At 36.5% G+C, this 19,713-nt stretch overlaps 1 protein-coding gene across 2 annotated transcripts in view; it reads right to left on the reverse strand.

Moving 5' to 3' along the window:
• Window positions 1–1,665: 1,665 nt before the first annotated feature.
• pip (heparan sulfate 2-O-sulfotransferase pipe) overlaps window positions 1,666–19,713 on the reverse strand; it is a 290,276-nt gene continuing 272,228 nt past the window's right edge. Inside the window, exons 5-7 of one of the 2 annotated variants that reach the window (XM_067791639.1) lie at window positions 2,193–2,752; window positions 1,963–2,117; window positions 1,666–1,889 (exon numbers count right to left, since the gene is read on the reverse strand). In XM_067791639.1, coding sequence (XP_067647740.1) covers window positions 1,696–1,889; window positions 1,963–2,117; window positions 2,193–2,752 — 909 coding nt within the window. In that variant the 3' untranslated portion in view covers window positions 1,666–1,695. Of the gene's footprint in view, window positions 1,890–1,962; window positions 2,118–2,192; window positions 2,753–4,561; window positions 4,834–4,892; window positions 5,048–5,125; window positions 5,686–19,713 lie in introns of those variants that run through there. The other variant, XM_067791640.1, reaches the window with a different exon arrangement.

Below are 19,713 nucleotides of genomic sequence, written 5' to 3' on the forward strand. Positions count from 1 at the left end.
CACAACCAATACAGTGTTAAATCAAAACTGATTACTGATTACTCAGCTTGCCCTGCTTTTATACTCTCCGTTGCTTCATCCGCATATTTCTACTAAAGTCTAGACGTTTCGCCTTCTATAACTGCCGTATATTCTGCTTGGAATTGAGCTACATATATGCATGTGTATGTGTGAGTAACAACTTCGGCCGATGACTACATCTGTGTGTGAGTTGTCTCTTCGTTGCCTTTATATATGTGTGTAAATTATGATTGATGTGTTCATGTATATACGAGTGGCTGCTTCATGTTTTTTTATTGTTGCGTGAATATATATTTAGTATCAGCTTAGCGATGCTAATATTCGTCACAATATATTTATTTAGATGAATTTGAATTTGATATATTTCATGAAATTGGATTTGGTAGTAAAATTTTAAAGTAATAAAAATGGTACTAGCCTAACCATCGCGGTTGTACCTTCTACTTCATCTAGCATACTCCTTCCGGGGAATAACTTGGGGTCGCTAGAGTCTTGCTTGCTAAATAAGCTAGATTCGTCGCGGAAAGGTAAAGTAGACAATTGTGTTGGAGTACATGTAAATTGCGCTGGAAAACCATTGGAAGTGTTTTACTATATAATGTCTAACTTTTGCTCCCAATTATGCTCTTGCTACCTTTTCTCCACTCTCCTATCTCTTTTACCTGTTCTTCTTCTTCTTCTGTTTTTTCTTTCCCTTGGCCCGTTTTGAACCATAAATACCATTTCTAAGATGGATCGGTATCCGATATAAATAAATAAATGTAAGGCGCGACAACCTCCTAAGAGATTTTAGGCCTAGCTTCTTCTGTATTCAGTTTATTCAGTCTATGATTTACATCTTACAGACTAGATATAGAAATTATAAAAAAAGTAAAAAATTATAATATGCACTGATATTAGCTAAAGAAAGTATATATATAATAATAGAAAAAAGTTAAACTATATATCTAAGTGTAAATATAAAAGTATTAGGGACTTGAAAACATCCCTCGACTGAGAGAAATCAATATCTAGCCATCTCGAAAGTTTATTGAATTCTTCTAGTGAGCGAAGAATAGGATCGAAAAGGACATAGTTCATTCCGAAAGAGGTCAAATAAAAAGGTAGGGAAAAACGAAGTAATCTACTGGGCACATTGAACGTGATTTTCCCGAGCAGGTCAGGACAATTTACGGAACCTGCCACGAGATCAAACACGAACATAAGCCCATGCAGGGTTCTTCTAGAATGCAGGGGTTGCAGGTTAATCAACGTACACCGAGACACATAAGAAGGCAGCGGATCCTCGAAATGAAGAGATCCAAGCCCAAACCGAACAAATTTCCTTTGACCCCTTTCAATTCTAGCCGCATGACAGATGTTCTCTTCCAATTTGCGTCGTGCTCCTCTTGATTTTTCCTACAAATTGTTGGGACGAGGCCTCCATGTTTTATGCCGACTTCTAACGGCATCTGCAAGGCATATGAGTTTTCACGGAGAAGCTTTTCATGGCAGAAATAAAAATATCTGATATACTGCCCGGAAAAACATATTATATGTGTTAATCCAACAGAAAGAATACCTACTGAATTTCACACTGAACGAAAAAATAAAACTACATAGCACAAATTTTGGAAGTTAATTTCTTTGGTATCATTGTAAAAAGAATCGATTTATCCATTTATTAATTATAGCTTAAATATTTAGATGCCTTGGAGCAGGCAGATCTTCAAGAGTCTCTGCCAAATATTGCTTGTAGAGACGCTGTTTACAAAAATAATAAAAATCATACTCATGTGTAAAGTTTCTGCGAATCATATCCTTTACATCCTCATCTATTTTGGGCTTTCTTTTGTTTTTATTACGATTTGTTATTTCATTATTATGTACTGCAATTCAAATATAAAAAATTACTTTAATATAGTGTTGGCTTTAAAATGAAATAAAAAATCATCGTAATACTTTTGAATAATAATTTGGCGCCATTAAAGAATCTTGGTATATATTTCTCAAACACAGTGAGCGTTACATTTGTATCTTCCCAAGAACCAACTACCGCATACTCACGTTCCACATGTTCTTTTGCCATTTGTGCGGCTTTGGGTGAGTTAAAGGGTCTGTAGGAATAACATACGAAAGTATTGTGTGTAGAGTGACTCAATAAATACTTTTTTAATTTTTTCTATACTCACAAGCAATCATCATCATGACCACAAAAAAACAATGTCTGACTTTTGTAATTTCCAACATAGTCTCTAACTGAATATGGCACATATTGACATTCGGGATCACCATTACGAACACATTCGTTAAAATCTTTTGTATACCATTCCGTTGGTTTCAGCGGCTTGTATGGATCCTTGCGATATTCAATTGCATTTTTATAAGCACCTCTCGCATAAAAATACCAACTAATCACACGTTCAACTGGATCTCGTACCAAATTTATATAAATCGGTTTGGGCAGATTGAATATTTCAAAATCAATCCAATTTACATGTTCTATATATACTGAACCATCATTTAGTTCCGATATTGTTTCTGCTAATTCTTGTTGTTCGTAACGCGTAAACTGACGTTTTGTCGCTTTACCTAAACCTTCGCGCTCCAAATTTAATAAGTTGAAGTTTCCCAAATTATTAAAAAGTTCAAGTAGAGATTCGCTACCAACTTTGGCGCAACGATTGAAGAATAGCACATCGATCTCAGCTTTGCGTGTATTGTTTAAATTGTTTACATTTAATTTTTTTAACTAGGATAAAAATAGTGAGGGTAGTCGTTGATGAATTTTTTGTTGGAAAGTTTTTTGATTTTCGGAGCATGGCGATCGTGCCTTGAAACTCTACTTGTGGTAAAACTGAGCTTATTAGAAAACATATAGCTACAGAAAAACTACTTTTACTATGGTAGAAAGATGATGGTTAAAAATTGGAAAACTTAATAATTAGAACCATGCCATACTTTACCAGCCCAATATAATTTCGTTGAGTTAAAAATTTTAATTTTATTTATGTTTACGCATTGCCCAGTATCTTGCACGAATGATACCCGATATACTTATCATGGATATGATCCTTAAAACAATGCCGAACAGTCCAGGAAACAACCCCAAAACCATCTCCAGCTCGTCCCGAAACTATCCATTGATGGAAGCGAATGATACCAAAATTAAACAATCCTAAAATAGTCTGGAAATCATCCCAAAAACAATCCAGAAATTATCCCATGAGCCATTGACTTCCCTGAAATTATCACTACCTCATTCTTAAAACAATCTCAAAATTGTGTCGAAACCTGCTTCAAAGCAGTCCCAAATTATCTTGGAATAGTCCTGAACATAATCTTGCAAGGCAAAACATTCCAGGAATGATCACAAAACAGTCCACAAAAAAGTCTCAATATGATTCCAAAAATCTTGAATACAATCACGAAGTTGTTCTTAGCTGTTCGAAATAAGTTCCAAGGTAATAACGAAATAGTCCCGAAATCATACTGAAATTATTCCTAAATCAATCCCGAAATTAAATTTGGAGTCACTGTTTACTATTTCCAAAGTTCTATGGCGCAAATGGCTAATATCGGCAGTCAAATCTAAAACGCCATATCTCAAAATATTGTTCGATAACAACCTATCTTAGGATTCGCTTTAAAACCGACGTATCTCAGAATTCGGTTGAAGAACACCCTAGGAAAGAATTTTTTTCATAAACGCTCTATCCCATATCTAAGTTATTGAACTAATGGTAAGATACGGCGTTTTTGAAGCAAATTCTGGCATAATGCATATTTGAAACAAATCCTGAGATATTGCGTTCTTTAACCAAATTATGAATAGACCGTTTTTCAAACGTTTTTTTAAATAACGCGTTTTCACAACGGCATTCAACAATCCAATAGAGTTTCCAATAAGACGCCCGGAGATGCTTGGCTGATCTATGAGCTATGTGATATCTTTATTTTACTAGAAGCTGTGTTTTGATGCAGATTGAATTTGCGAAGTCTTAATGTCTTGTTGCGGTTCTATAGATTTTTCACAGTATTGGTCCCATGATTGTTTCTCCTTTTAACGCTGTTGCAGCTTTGGGGTTTGTTTATATAGTCATATATATAGTCATCCCAGTCCTGTTCAAGTCGTCTTTATTTGGTTTTGTTGAAGAGTTTCTTACCCATTGATCTAAATTGCCCATACCGCCATACTGTATCCGCTAGACTCCTCTACTTAGAGAATCTGTTACAAAAAACATTTCCATTCTATTGTTTTTGCGCAGTACTTCGCACTGTTCAACGTGAATTCTTGGATGAGGCGGTGGTGGATCCATCTAGATTATATAATCCATGAGCGTATGAAATCTAAGTAATTCTGGTGCATAGAACGACCTCTCCTTGGCGTGGAGTTATTTCCTTTTTTAAGTTCAAAGTTTTGGATACATAAAGAGATTTCTGCTTTATAACAATGAATTGGACTTTAGGTTGCCAGGGTTTCCGAATTAATGTAGGAAAATTTAAATTCACGTAAGAATTTAGCTTCAAGCACATCTTTTAGACTATATTTAGTTTTATTAAATGTTCAAAATTTACAAATATAATTTCATGTCAATACTTAGTTACGTTTACAGTTAAGTCGTCATAAGTTTCTATAAAACTAATCTGCTTCTTCACTGGCAGGTAAATTTTCGAGAGTTACAGCCAAATATTGTTTATAGAGGCGTTGTTTACAAAAGTAATAAAAATCATATTCATGTGTGAAATTTTTACGTATCATCTCTTTAACATCCTCGTCTATTTTTGGCTTCCTTTTGTTTTTATTGCGATTTGTTATTTCATCATTGTGAACTGAAATTACGAAGTTAATAAAATTAAAAAAATTTCGCATTAGAAACAAATTTCCTCACTATTAAATAGCAGCTTGGCATGATCAAAGAATCGTGGTATATATTTCTCAAACACAGTGAGCGTTATATTTGTATCTTCCCAAGAGCCGACCACCGCAAAATCACGTTCCACGTGTTCCTTTGCCATTTGTATGGCCGCTGGCGAGTTAAAGGGTCTATAAGAATTTGGAAAACAATTATTGTAGAGTGACATCAAGTTTATTATATTTATTTTTATTTTGTTTTGTACTCACATACAATCATCATGATGTCCACAAAAGAACAATGATTGTCTTTTAAAATTTCCAATACTATCTTTAACTGTATAGGGGACATATTGACATTCGGAATCACCGCTACGTACACATTCGTTAAAATCTTTTTTATACCATTCCGCTGATTTCAGCGGCTTGTATGGATCCTTGCGATATTCAATTGCATTCTTATAAGCGCCTCTCGCATAAAAATACCAACTAATCACACGTTCAACTGGATCACGTACCAAATTTATATAAACCGGTTTTGGTAAATCAAATTCTTCAAAATCAATCCAGTTTACATGTTCTATATATACGGAGCCATCACTAAATTCTGATATTGTTTCGGCCAGTTGACGTTGTTCCGAGCGTGTGAGTTGACGCTTGGTGGCTTTATGTAAACCATCACGTTCCATATTCAAATTATTAAACTCTTCCATTTTATTGAAAAGCTCTAGAAGCGCTTCGCTACCAACCTTAGCGCAGCGATTGAAGAATAGCACGTCAATGTCGGCTTTTCGTGTATTATTCAAACGATAGGCACTCAACTTTTTTAACTAACAAAATTTTATGATTTTTTAAAGCATGTTGGAGATATCTATTATACAATTTTTTTCTCGATAGCCATTAGGAAAAGTTGGCATTTAGTAGAAAATTTCAGAAAACTTTATTACTTAAACTGTAGAAAAATTGGTTAGGTAGTGCCAGAAGTCTGATTTTCTAGTTCACTATAAGAAGTTGAATAGAGAAAATTAGTCAAGAAGAAAAACTGAAGTAAATTGTATGGCATGCAGTTGCTAAATATTTTGTAGAAGCAAAGGAAAACTTTCAAGTATTTTGGACCCCATTAGCATACAAATAAAAAATTCTTACTCGTCAAGAGCATACAACAAACCATGGAAACGTGGTATCATAAAAAAATGGCATTTGAGTGTTTTCTTAATAGCTTCGGAATATGCGGTGTATAGAACACTTTTCTAAAGAAACTCTGAATAGTTTGGGACACTCAAAATAGTTACTATAAATCAATTGATATTTTGGGATGATTTCAGTTAAATGAAAACAAAAACCGTTGCCGTCTTTTTTAGTTTTTCACTAATATCATTAACAATAAATTTCAAAAATATTGAGGATTGAATAGAAGCGATTGATTTGAGAAATATTATTATGGAAAATTGAGTTATTGTCCAAACATTTTTATGTCAAGGGTTTTACCTTTTTGGGCATGCGAGTTTTTTCTACTTATTTGTACAATAGTTGCAGCAATTTCATTCTGGATTCACTCTGAGACAAAGAATTTAAATAACTGAAAAAAATTACTATACAATAATTAAAGTAACTTGGGAAAGTAGTCAAAAAATTAACATGAGTTAGTTTCTATGTTTTTTTTAAGTCAGCCACATCTTTATTAAACATTCTGCACTTCTCTGGTCGCGGCAATTACTTTGGAAATATGATGTTTTAGCAAGTTATAGCTTCTGCTTTTGCGCTATTTGCTACATGAAGCCGTTTTGGCAATCCAGGTCTCATGTGTATTTTTATACTCAGTTGAGCAGAGCTCACAGAGCATATAAACTTTGATTGGATAACGGTTGGTTGTACAGGTATAAAGGAATCGAGATAGATATAGACTTCCATATATCAAAATCATCAGTATCGAAAAAAAAATTGATTGAGCCATGTCCGTCCGTCCGTTAACACGATAACTTGAGTAAATTTTGAGGCATCTTGACGAAATTTGGTACGTAGGTTCCTGGGCACTCATCTCAGATCGCTATTTAAAATGAACGATATCGGACTATAACCACGCCCACTTTTTCGATATCGAAAATTTCGAAAAATCGGAAAAAGTGTGATAATTCATTACCAAAGACGGATAAAGCGATGAAACCTGGTAGGTGGGTTGAACTTATGACGCAGAATAGAAAATAAGTAAAATTTTGGACAATGGGCGTGGCACCGCCCACTTTTAAAAGAAGGTAATTTAGAAGTTTTGCAAGCTGTAATTTGGAAGTCGTTGAAGATATCATGATGAAATTTGGCACGAACGTTACTTGTATTACTATATATATGCTTTATAAAAAATAGCAAAATCGGAGAACGACCACGCCCACTTTAAAAAAAATTTTTTTAAAGTGAAATTTTTACATAAAATTTAATATCTTTACAGTATATAAGTAAATTATGTCAACATTCAACTCCAGTAATGATATGGTGCAACAAATACAAAAACAAAAGAAAATTTCAAAATGGGCGTGGCTCTGCCCTTTTTCATTTGATTTGTCTAGGATACATTTAATGCCATAAATCGAACAAATATTTACCAATCCTTGTGAAATTTGACAGGCGCTTAGATTCTAGGACCATAACTGTTTTCTGTGAAAAAGGACGAAATCGGTTGAAGCCACGCCCAGTTTTTATACACAGTAGATCGTCTGTCCTTCCGCTCTGCCGTTAACACGATAACTTGAGGAAAAATCGATATATCTTTACTAAACTCAGTTCACATAATTATCTGAACACACTTTGTATTGGTATAAAAAATGGCCGAAATCCGACTATGACCACGCCCACTTTTTCGATTTCGAAAATTACGAAAAATGAAAAAATGCCATAATTCTATACCAAATACGAAAAAAGGGATGAAACATGGTAATTTCATTGGTTTATTGACGCAAAATATAACTTTAGAAAAAACTTTGTAAAATGGGTGTGACACCTACCATATGAAGTAGAAACAAGTAAGGAAGGTTAAGTTCGGGTGTAACCGAACATTACATACTCAGTTGAGAGCTATGGTGACAACATAAGGGAAAATAACCATGTAGGAAAATGAACCGAGGGAAACCCTGGAATGTGTTTTTATGACATGTGTATCAAATGAAAGGCATTAAAGAGTATTTTATGAGGGAGTGGGCCATAGTTCTATAGGTGGACGCCATTTAGGGATATAGCCATAAAGGTGGATCAGGGTTGACTCTAGAATGCGTTTGTACGATATGGGTATCAAATGAAAGGTATTAATGAGTATTTTAAAAGGGCGTGGACCTAAGTTCTATAGATGGACGCCTTTTCGAGATATCGCCGTAAAGATGGACCAGGGGTGACTCTAGAATGCGTTTGTACGATATGGGTATCAAATGAAAGGTGTTAATGAGCATTTTAAAAGGGAGTAATCCTTAGTTCCATAGGTGGACGCCGTTTCGAGATATCGCCATAAAGGTGGACCAGGGGTGACCCTAGAATTTGTTTGCACAATATGGGCATCAAACGAAAGGTGTTAATGAGTATTTTAAAAGGGAGTGGGCCTTAGTTCTATAGGTGGACGCCGTTTCGAGATATCGCCATAAAGGTGGGCCAGGGGTGACTCTAGAATTCGTTTGTGCAATATGGGTATCAAACGAAAGGAGTTAATGAGTATTTTAAGAGGGAGTGGGCCTTTCTGGACCAGGGGTGACTCTAGACTTTGTTTGTACGATATGGGCATCAAACGAAAGGTGTTAATGAGTATTTTAAAAGGGAGTGGGCCTTAGTTCTATAGGTGGACGCCGTTTCGAGATATCGCCATAAAGGTGGACCAGGGGTGGCCCTATAATTTGTTTGCACAATATGGGCATCAAACGAAAGGTATTAATGAGTATTTTAAAAGGGCGTGGACCTAAGTTCTATAGATGGACGCCTTTTCGAGATATCGCCGTAAAGATGGACCAGGGGTGACTCTAGAATGCGTTTGTACGATATGGGTATCAAATGAAAGGTGTTAATGAGCATTTTAAAAGGGAGTAATCCTTAGTTCCATAGGTGGACGCCTTTTCGAGATATCGCCATAAAGGTGGACCAGGGGTGACCCTAGAATTTGTTTGCACAATATGGGCATCAAACGAAAGGTGTTAATGAGTATTTTAAAAGGGAGTGGGCCTTAGTTCTATAGGTGGACGCCGTTTCGAGATATCGCCATAAAGGTGGACCAGGGGTGACTCTAGAAGTACGATATGGGTATCAAATTAAAGGTATTAATGAGAGTTTTAAAAGGGAGTGGTGGTAGTTGTATATGTGAAGGCGTTTTCCAGATATCGACCAAAATGTGGACCAGGGTGACCCAGAACATCATCTGTTGGATACCGCTAATTTATTTATATATGTAATACCTGCCAAGATTTTAAGGGTTTTTTATTTCGCCCTGCAGAACTTTTTCATTTTCTTCTACTTAATATGGTAGGTGTCACAACCATTTTATAAATTTTTTTCTAAAGTTATATTTCGCGTCAATGAAACAATCCAAGTACTTTACCATTTTTCATCCCTTTTTTCGTATTTGGTATAAAATTATGGCATTTTTTTCATTTTTCGTAATTTTCGATATCGAAAAAGTGGGCGTGGTCATAGTCGGATTTCGTTCATTTTTCATACCAAGATAAAGTGAGTTCAGATAAGTACGTGAACTGAGTTTAGTAAAGATATATCGATTTTTGCTCAAGTTATCGTGTTAATAGCCATGCGGAAGGACAGACGGACGACTGTGTATAAAAACTGGGCGTGACATCAACCGATTTCGCCCATTTTCACAGAAAACAATTAACGCTATAAAATCTATGCCCCTACCAAATTTCAAAAGGATTGGTTAATTTTTGCTCGACTTATGGCGACAAATTAAATGAAAAAGGGCGGAGCCACGCCCATTTTTAAATTTTCTTTTATTTTTGTATTTTGTTGCACCATATCATTACTGGAGTTGAATCTTGACATAATTTACTTATATACTGTAAAGATATTAAATTTTTTGTTAAAATTTTACTTTAAAAAAATTTTTTTTTTTAAAAGTGGGCGTGGTCCTTCTCCGATTTTGCTAATTTTTATTGAGCGTACATATAGTAATAAGAGTAACGTTCCTGCCAAATTTCATCATGATATCTTCAACGACTGCAAAATTACAGCTTGCAAAAATTTTAAATTATCTTCTTTTAAAACTGGGCGGTGCCACGCCCATTATCCAAAATTTTACTAATTTTCTATTTTGTGTCATAAGTTCAACTCATCTACCAAGTTTCGTCGCTTTATCGGTCTTTTGTAATGAATTATCGCACTTTTTCGGTTTTTCGAAATTTTCGATATCGAAAAAGTGGGCGTGGTTATAGTCCGATATCGTTCATTTTAAATAGCGATCTGAGATGAGTGTTCAGAAACCTACTTACCAAATTTCATCAAGATACCTCAAAATTTACTCAAGTTATCGTGTTAATGGACGGACGGACGGACATGGCTCAATCTAATTTTTTTTCGATCCTGATTATTTTGATATATGGAAGTCTATATCTATCTCGATTCCTTTATATATGTACAACCAACCGTTATCCAATCAAACTTAATATACTCTGTGAGCTCTGCTCAACTGAGTATAAAAAATTAAAAAGTTCTGCAGGGCGAAATCGAAAGCCCTTGGAATCATTGCAGGAATACTGTTCGTAGTATTACATATATAAATAAATTAGCGGTACCCGACAGATGATGTTCTGGGTCACCCTGGTCCACATTTTGGTCGAAATCTCGAAAACGCCTTCACATATACAACTACCACTACTCCCTTTTAAAATCGTTATTAATACCTTTAATTTGACACCCATATTGTATAAACACATTATAGAGTCACCCCTGGTCCACCTTTATGGCGATATATCGAAAAGGCGTCCCACCTATAGAACTAAGGCCCACTCCATTTTAAAATACTCATTATCACCTTTCGTTTGATACTCATAATGTACAAACGCATTCTAGAGTCAACCCTGGTCCACCTTTATAACGATATTTCGAAAAGGCGTCCACCCATAGAACTAAGGCTCACTCCCTTTTAAAATACTCATTAACACCTTTCGTTTGATACCCATATTGTATAAACGCATTTTAGAGTCATCCCTGGTCCACCTCTATGGCGATATCTCGAAAAGGCGTACACCTATAAAACTAAGGCCCACTGCCTTTTAAAATACTCATTAACACCTTTCATTTGATACCCATATCGTACAAACAAATTCTAGAGTCACCCCTGGCCCACCTTTATATCGATATTTCGAAAAGGCGTCCACCCATAGAACTAAGGCTCACTCCCTTTTAAAATACTCATTAACACCTTTCGTTTGATACCGATATTGTGTAAACGCATTTTAGAGTCATCCCTGGTCCACCTCTATGGCGATATCTCGAAAAGGCGTCCACCTATAGAACTAAGGCCGACTCCCTTTTAAAATACTCATTAACGCCTTTCATTTGATACCCATATCGTACAAACAAATTCTAGTGTCACCCCTGGTCCACCTTTATATCGACATTTCGAAAAGGCGTCCACCCATAGAACTGAGGCCCACTCCCTTTTAAAATGCTCGTTAACACCTTTCATTTGATACCCATATCGTAAACAAATTCTAAAGTCACCCCTGGTCCACCTTTATGGCGTTATCTCGAAAAGGCGACCACCTATAGAACTAAGGCCACTCCCTTTTAAAATACTCATTAACACCTTTCATTTGATACCCATATCGTACAAACAAATTCAAGAGTCACCCCTGGTCCACCTTTATATCGATATTTCGAAAAGGCGTCCACCCATAGAACTAAGGCCCTCTTCCTTTTAAAATACTCGTTAACACCTTTCGTTTGATGCCCACATCGTACAAACAAATTCTAGAGTCACCTCTGGTCCACATTTATGGCGATATCTCGAAAAGGCGTCCACCCATAGAACTAAGGCCCACTCCCTTTTAAAATACTCATTAACACCTTTCGTTTGATACCCATATCATACAAACAAATTCTAGAGTCACCGCTGGTCCACCCTTATGGCGATATCTCGAAAAGGCGTCCACCTATAGAACTAAGACCCACTCCCTTTTAAAATACTCATTAACACCTTTCATTTTATACCCATATCGTACAAACAATTTCTAGAGTCACCCCTGGTCCACCTTTATGGAAACATCTCGAAAAGGCGTCCACCCATAGAACTAAGGCCCACTCCCTTTTAAAACACTCATTAACACCTTTCGTTTGACACCCATATTGTACAAACGCATTCTAGAGTCACCCCTGGTCCACCTTTATAACGATATCCCGAAAAGGCGTCCACCTATAGAGCTAAGGCCCACTCCCTTTTAAAATACTCATTAAAACCTTTCATTTGATACCCATATCGTACAAACAAATTCTAGAGTCACCCCTGATCCACCTTTATGGCGATATCTCGAAAAGCGTCCACCTATAGAACTAAGGCCCACTCCCTTTTAAAATACTCATTAACACCTTTCATTTGATACCCATATCGTACAAGCAAATTCTATAGTCACCCTGGTCCACCTTTATGGCGATATCTCGAAAAGCCGTCCGCCTATAGAACTAAGGACCACTCCCTTTTAAAATACTCATTAACACCTTTCATTTGATACCCATATCGTACAAACAAATTCTAGAGTCACCCCTGGTCCACCTTTATAACGATATCCCGAAAAGCGTCCACCTATAGAGCTAAGGCCCACTCCCTTTTAAAATACTCATTAACACCTTTCATTTGATACCCATGTCGTACAAACAAATTCTAGAGTCACCCCTGGTCCACCTTTATGGCGATATCTCGAAAAGGCGTCCACCTATAGAACTAAGGCACACTCCCTTTTAAAATACTCATTAGCACCTTTCATTTGATACCCATATCGTACAAACGAATTATAGAGTCACCCTGGTCCACCTTTATGGCGATATCTCGAAAAGCCGTCCGCCTATAGAACTAAGGACCACTCCCTTTTAAAATACTCATTAACACCTTTCATTTGATACCCATATCGTACAAACAAATTCTAGAGTCACCCCTGGTCCACCTTTATAACGATATCCCGAAAAGGCGTCCACCTATAGAGCTAAGGCCCACTCCCTTTTAAAATACTCATTAAAACCTTTCATTTGATACCCATATCGTACAAACAAATTCTAGAGTCACCCCTGGTCCACCTTTATGGCGATATCTCGAAAAGGCGTCCACCTATAGAACTAAGGCACACTCCCTTTTAAAATACTCATTAGCACCTTTCATTTGATACCCATATCGTACAAACGAATTATAGAGTCACCCTGGTCCACCTTTATGGCGATATCTCGAAAAGCCGTCCGCCTATAGAACTAAGGACCACTCCCTTTTAAAATACTCATTAACACCTTTCATTTGATACCCATATCGTACAAACAAATTCTAGAGTCACCCCTGGTCCACCTTTATAACGATATCCCGAAAAGCGTCCACCTATAGAGCTAAGGCCCACTCCCTTTTAAAATACTCATTAACACCTTTCATTTGATACCCATGTCGTACAAACAAATTCTAGAGTCACCCCTGGTCCACCTTTATGGCGATATCTCGAAAAAGCGTCCACCTATAGAACTAAGGCCCACTCCCTTTTAAAATACTCATTAACACCTTTCATTTGATACCCATATCGTACAAACAAATTCTAGTGTGACCCCTGGTCCACCTTTATGGCGATATCTCGAAAAGGCGTCCACCTATAGAACTAAGGCCCACTCCCTTTTAAAATACTCATTGACACTTTTCATTTGATACCCATATCGTACAAACAAATTCTAGTTTGACCCCTGGTCCACCTTTATGGCGATATCTCGAAAAGGCGCTCACCTATAGAACTAAGGTCCACTCCTTTTTAAAATACTCATTAACACCTTTCATTTGATACCCATATCGTATAAACAAATTCTAGAGTCACCCCTGGTCCACCTTTATGGCGATATCTCGAAAAGCCGTCCGCCTATAGAACTAAGGCCCACTCCCTTTTAAAATACTCATTAACACCTTTCATTTGATACCCATATCGTACAAACAAATTCTAGAGTCACCCCTGGTCCACCTTTATAACGATATCCCGAAAAGGCGTCCACATATAGAGCTAAGGCCCACTCGCTTTTAAAATACTCATTAACACCTTTCATTTGATACCCATATCGTACAAACAAATTCTATAGTCACCCCTGGTCCACCTTTATGGCGATATCTCGAAAAGCCGTCCGCCTATAGAACTAAGGCCCACTCCCTTTTAAAATACACATTAACACCTTTCATTTGATACCCATATCGTACAAACAAATTCTAGAGTCACCCCTGGTCCACCTTTATGGCGATATCTCGAAAAAGCGTCCACCTATAGAATTAAGGCCCACTCCCTTTTAAAATACTCATTAACACCTTTCATTTGATACCCATATCGTACAAACAAATTCTAGTGTGACCCCTGGTCCACCTTTATGGCGATATCTCGAAAAGCCGTCCGCCTACTTAACTAAGGCCCACTCGCTTTTAAAATACTCATTAACACCTTTCATTTGATACCCATATCGTACAAACAAATTCTAGAGTCACCCATGGTCCACCTTTATGGCGATATCTCGAAAAGCCGTCCGCCTATAGAACTAAGGCCCATTCCCTTTTAAAATACTCATTAACACCTTTCAGTTGATACCCATATCGTACAAACAAATTCTAGAGTCACCCCTGGTCCACCGTTATGGCGATATCTCGAAAAGGCGTCCACCTATAGAGCTAAGGCCCACGCCCTTTTAAAATATTCATTAACACCTTTCATTTGATACCCATATCGTACAAACAACACATTCCAGTGTTACCCTAGGTTCATTTTCCTACATGGTGATTTTCCCTTATTTTGTATCCATAACTCTCTACTGAGTATGTAATGTTTGGTTACACCCGAACTTAGCCTTCCTTACTTGTTATATGTAAAAATATCGGTTCCCCCTTGAAGCGAATATAACTTGATGAACTAAGGAACTTGGAAATGTTTTAATATATTTCTGAATCAAAAATAAAATTTTCCACAGTTTGATAAAATTGTTTTTATATCGAAACAAGTAAGGAAGGTTAAGTTCGGGTGTAACCGAACATTACATACTCAGTTGAGAGCTATGGTGACAACATAAGGGAAAATAACCATGTAGGAAAATGAACCGAGGGAAAACCTGGAATGTGTTTGTATGACATGTGTATCAAATGAAAGGCATTAAAGAGTATTTTATGAGGGAGTGGGCCATAGTTCTATAGGTGGACGCCATTTAGGGATATAGCCATAAAGGTGGATCAGGGTTGACTCTAGAATGCGTTTGTACGATATGGGTATCAAATGAAAGGTATTAATGAGTATTTTAAAAGGGCGTGGACCTAAGTTCTATAGATGGACGCCTTTTCGAGATATCGCCGTAAAGATGGACCAGGGGTGACTCTAGAATGCGTTTGTACGATATGGGTATCAAATGAAAGGTGTTAATGAGCATTTTAAAAGGGAGTAATCCTTAGTTCCATAGGTGGACGCCGTTTCGAGATATCGCCATAAAGGTGGACCAGGGGTGACCCTAGAATTTGTTTGCACAATATGGGCATCAAACGAAAGGTGTTAATGAGTATTTTAAAAGAGAGTGGGCCTTAGTTCTATAGGTGGACGCCGTTTCGAGATATCGCCATAAAGGTGGGCCAGGGCTGACTCTAGAATTCGTTGTGCAATATGGGTATCAAACGAAAGGAGCTAATGAGTATTTTAAGAGGGAGTGGGCCTTTCTGGACCAGGGGTGACTCTAGACTTTGTTTGTACGATATGGGCATCAAACGAAAGGTGTTAATGAGTATTTTAAAAGGGAGTGGGCCTTAGTTCTATAGGTGGACGCCGTTTTGAGATATCGCCATAAAGGTGGACCAGGGGTGGCCCTATAATTTGTTTGCACAATATGGGCATCAAACGAAAGGTGTTAATGAGTATTTTAAAAGGGAGTGGGCCTTAGTTCTATAGGTCGACGCCGTTTCGAGATATCGCCATAAAGGTGGATCAGGGTTGACTCTAGAATGCGTTTGTACGATATGGGCATCAAATGAAAGGTATTAATGAGTATTTTAAAAGGGCGTGGTCCTAAGTTCTATCGATGGAAGCCTTTTCGAGATATCGCCGTAAAGATGGACCAGGGGTGACTCTAGAATGCGTTTGTACGATATGGGTATCAAATGAAAGGTGTTAATGAGCATTTTAAAAGGGAGTAATCCTTAGTTCCATAGGTGGACGCCGTTTCGAGATATCGCCATAAAGGTGGACCAGGGGTGACCCTAGAATTTGTTTGCATAATATGGGCATCAAACGAAAGGTGTTAATGAGTATTTTAAAAGGGAGTGTGCCTTAGTTCTATAGGTGGACGCCGTTTCGAGATATCGCCACAAAGGTGGGCCAGGGGTGACTCTAGAATTCGTTTGTGCAATATGGGTATCAAATGAAAGGTGTTAATGAGTATTTTTAAAAGGGAGTGGGCCTTCGTTCTATAGGTGTTCGCCTTTTCGAAATATCGCCATAATGGTGGACCAGGGGTGACTCTAGAATGAGTTTGTACGATATGGGTATCAAATTAAAGGTATTAATGAGAGTTTTAAAAGGGAGTGGTGGTAGTTGTATATGTGAAGGCGTTTTCCAGATATTGACCAAAATGTGGACCAGGGTGACCCAGAACATCATCTGTTGGATACTGCTAATTTATTTATATATGTAATACCTGCAAAGATTTTAAGGGTTTTTTATTTCGCCCTGCAGAACTTTTTCATTTTCTTCTACTTAATATGGTAGGTGTCACAACCATTTTATAAAGTTTTTTCTAAAGTTATATTTCGCGTCAATGAAACAATCCAAGTACTTTACCATTTTTCATCCCTTTTTTCGTATTTGGTATAGAATTATGGCATTTTTTTCATTTTTCGTAATTTTCGATATCGAAAAAGTGGGCGTGGTCATAGTCGGATTTCGTTCATTTTTCATACCAATATAAAGTGAGTTCAGATAAGTACGTGAACTGAGTTTAGTAAAGATATATCGATGTTTGCTCAAGTTATCGTGTTAACAGCCATGCGGAAGGACAGACGGACGACTGTGTATAAAAACTGGGCGTGACATCAACCGATTTCGCCCATTTTCACAGAAAACAATTAACGCCATAAAATCTATGCCCCTACCAAATTTCAAAAGGATTGGTTAATTTTTGTTCGACTTATGGCGTTAAAAGTATCCTAGACAAATTAAATGAAAAAGGGCGGAGCCACGCCCATTTTTAAATTTTCTTTTATTTTTGTATTTTGTTGCACCATATCATTACTGGAGTTGAATCTTGACATAATTTACTTATATACTGTAAAGATATTAAATTTTTTGTTAAAATTTTACTTTAAAAAAAATTTTTTTTTAAAAGTGGGCGTGGTTCTTCTCCGATTTTGCTAATTTTTATTAACCGTACATATAGTAATAAGAGTAACGTTCCTGCTAATTTTCGTCATGATATCTTCAACGACTGCCAAATTACAGCTTGCAAAACTTTTAAATTACCTTCTTTTAAAAGTGGGCGGTGCCACACCCATTGTCCAAAATTTTACTAATTTTCTATTTTGCGTCATAAGTTCAACTCATCTACCAAGTTTCGTCGCTTTATCGGTCTTTTGTAATGAATTATCGCACTTTTTCGGTTTTTCGAAATTTTCGATATCCAAAAAGTGGGCGTGGTTATAGTCCGATATCGTTCATTTTAAATAGCGATCTGAGATGAGTGCTCAGGAACATACATACCAAATTTCATCAAGATACCTCAAAATTTACTCAAGTTATCGTGTTAACGGACGGACGGACGGACATGGCTCAATCTAATTTTTTTTCGATCCTGATTATTTTGATATATGGAAGTCTATATCTATCTCGATTCCTTTATATATGTACAACCAACCGTTATCCAGTCAAACTTAATATACTCTGTGAGCTCTGCTCAACTGAGTATAAAAAAGCCCGTTGCCATTTTAAATTTAATTTCCTGCTGGGAGGCTCATGCTCTCACTAACACACTTCCATTTAAATTTTTGCCGACCACTGATCTAGAAACATGTTCCGTTGCATAGGTCAATCCTTCAAACAACAGCCAAGAAACCTTTTTTATTTTAGCATGAATATTTTACATGCCTAGGGAGGTTGGTCTTGCAATTGAGTTATAGTAAGTTCCCAAAAAACAATAGACTTAAAACTTGGACAGTGTTCAGGACACGACGTCGCGCGGAGGACAAGAAAGATGGCGAAGCTTGGTCAAAATTGGGGAAAGTTGAAAATTTAAATTCTTAGGTAACTAACGGATGGGATATAGGCTTGAAAATGCGAAAAATTCCGCTAGGTGGATAAGTTTATTGATATTGAAAGAATTTTTGTTTGATTCCAGTTAGTTTACAATTAGAATAGATATTAGTCATGTAAACCGAAAGAAATATTGACAAGTACATATATGGAATAATAAGCAAAACTTTGTCTTTAACTAAATTTGTTCCTTAATAAATAGTCATGATCAATTTTATATTCAATGAATTTAACCCCATTACAATTCATGAAAACACAATGCAAGTGGATTCAACATTTTCAAACTTCCTCAGAAAAGGGCTCAATCGGATTAAGGACGATAATCTGAAATCAGAAAGGTTTAAATATGAAAATAACTAAAGCAATATGACTACAAGAATTACCAACCAAGATACTCAAGAAACATAAACATAAAATTTCTTTGAAATAAACATCAACAAAATTGCGAACAGGCTCAGAGTTAAAAGTATTAAAAAAAAACCGATTAAACCAAAAACGATTCCCAAGCGATCCAGAAACATGTTTCAAAATTATTCTGAAATTTTCGTAAGGAGTCGTAGGCTTAAAACAAAAACAATGCCGAAATATCCAATATAGTCCCCTAATAAGTAATATGTAGATACTACCGAAACAGTTCCAGATTTATTTCGAAATTAATTTGAAAATAATTTCGAATGGTAGCAAAATAAACCCGTTGATCTCGAAGCAATACCAAAGTGGTCTTTAAAGGATTCTGAAAGCCCTGCCAAAGACAACCTGAAACAGTCCTGAAACAATTTCATAACTACAGTCATAAACTGATGTGAAAGTGTACCGAAATAGTCCCAAAATAATAACAAAAAACAATGCCAAATTATCTCCGAAACAATTCCTAGATCATCCTTAAAATAGTTCAGAAATATTCACGAAATAATCGCAAAGTGATCGCGAAATAGTCCTTAAAACAGGTTGGAGGAAATGTCCACAACAATAATAAAATAATTAAAAAAAATTTTTTACGTTAAACGGTTTCATTGAAAACAATACTTACATGAAATAATAAAAATACGAAAAGCTAGAAAATAATTAGGTAGGTCCTAGGTACTAGTCATCACACTCCTTATCAATCTAGGGCGTTGATCAGACAATTAAATAAAAGCGTTGGGCGCGTGAAATTTCTAAAAATATGAGGCGTAGCATAACCTGATTAAGGTTCAGTTGGTTTTACTTATGACTATCAATAGAAATATGACGCGTCCAACGCTTTTATTTAATTTTCTGATTAACGCCCTAGATTGATAAGGAGTGTGATGACTAATACCTAGGACCTACCTAATTATTTTCTAGCTTTTCGTATTTTTATTATTTCATGTAAGTATTGTTTTCAATAAAACCGTTTAACTTAAACAT

This window comes from Eurosta solidaginis, chromosome 5 (genome assembly GCF_040869045.1).
Source record: "Eurosta solidaginis isolate ZX-2024a chromosome 5, ASM4086904v1, whole genome shotgun sequence".
Taxonomy (NCBI): domain Eukaryota; kingdom Metazoa; phylum Arthropoda; class Insecta; order Diptera; family Tephritidae; genus Eurosta; species Eurosta solidaginis.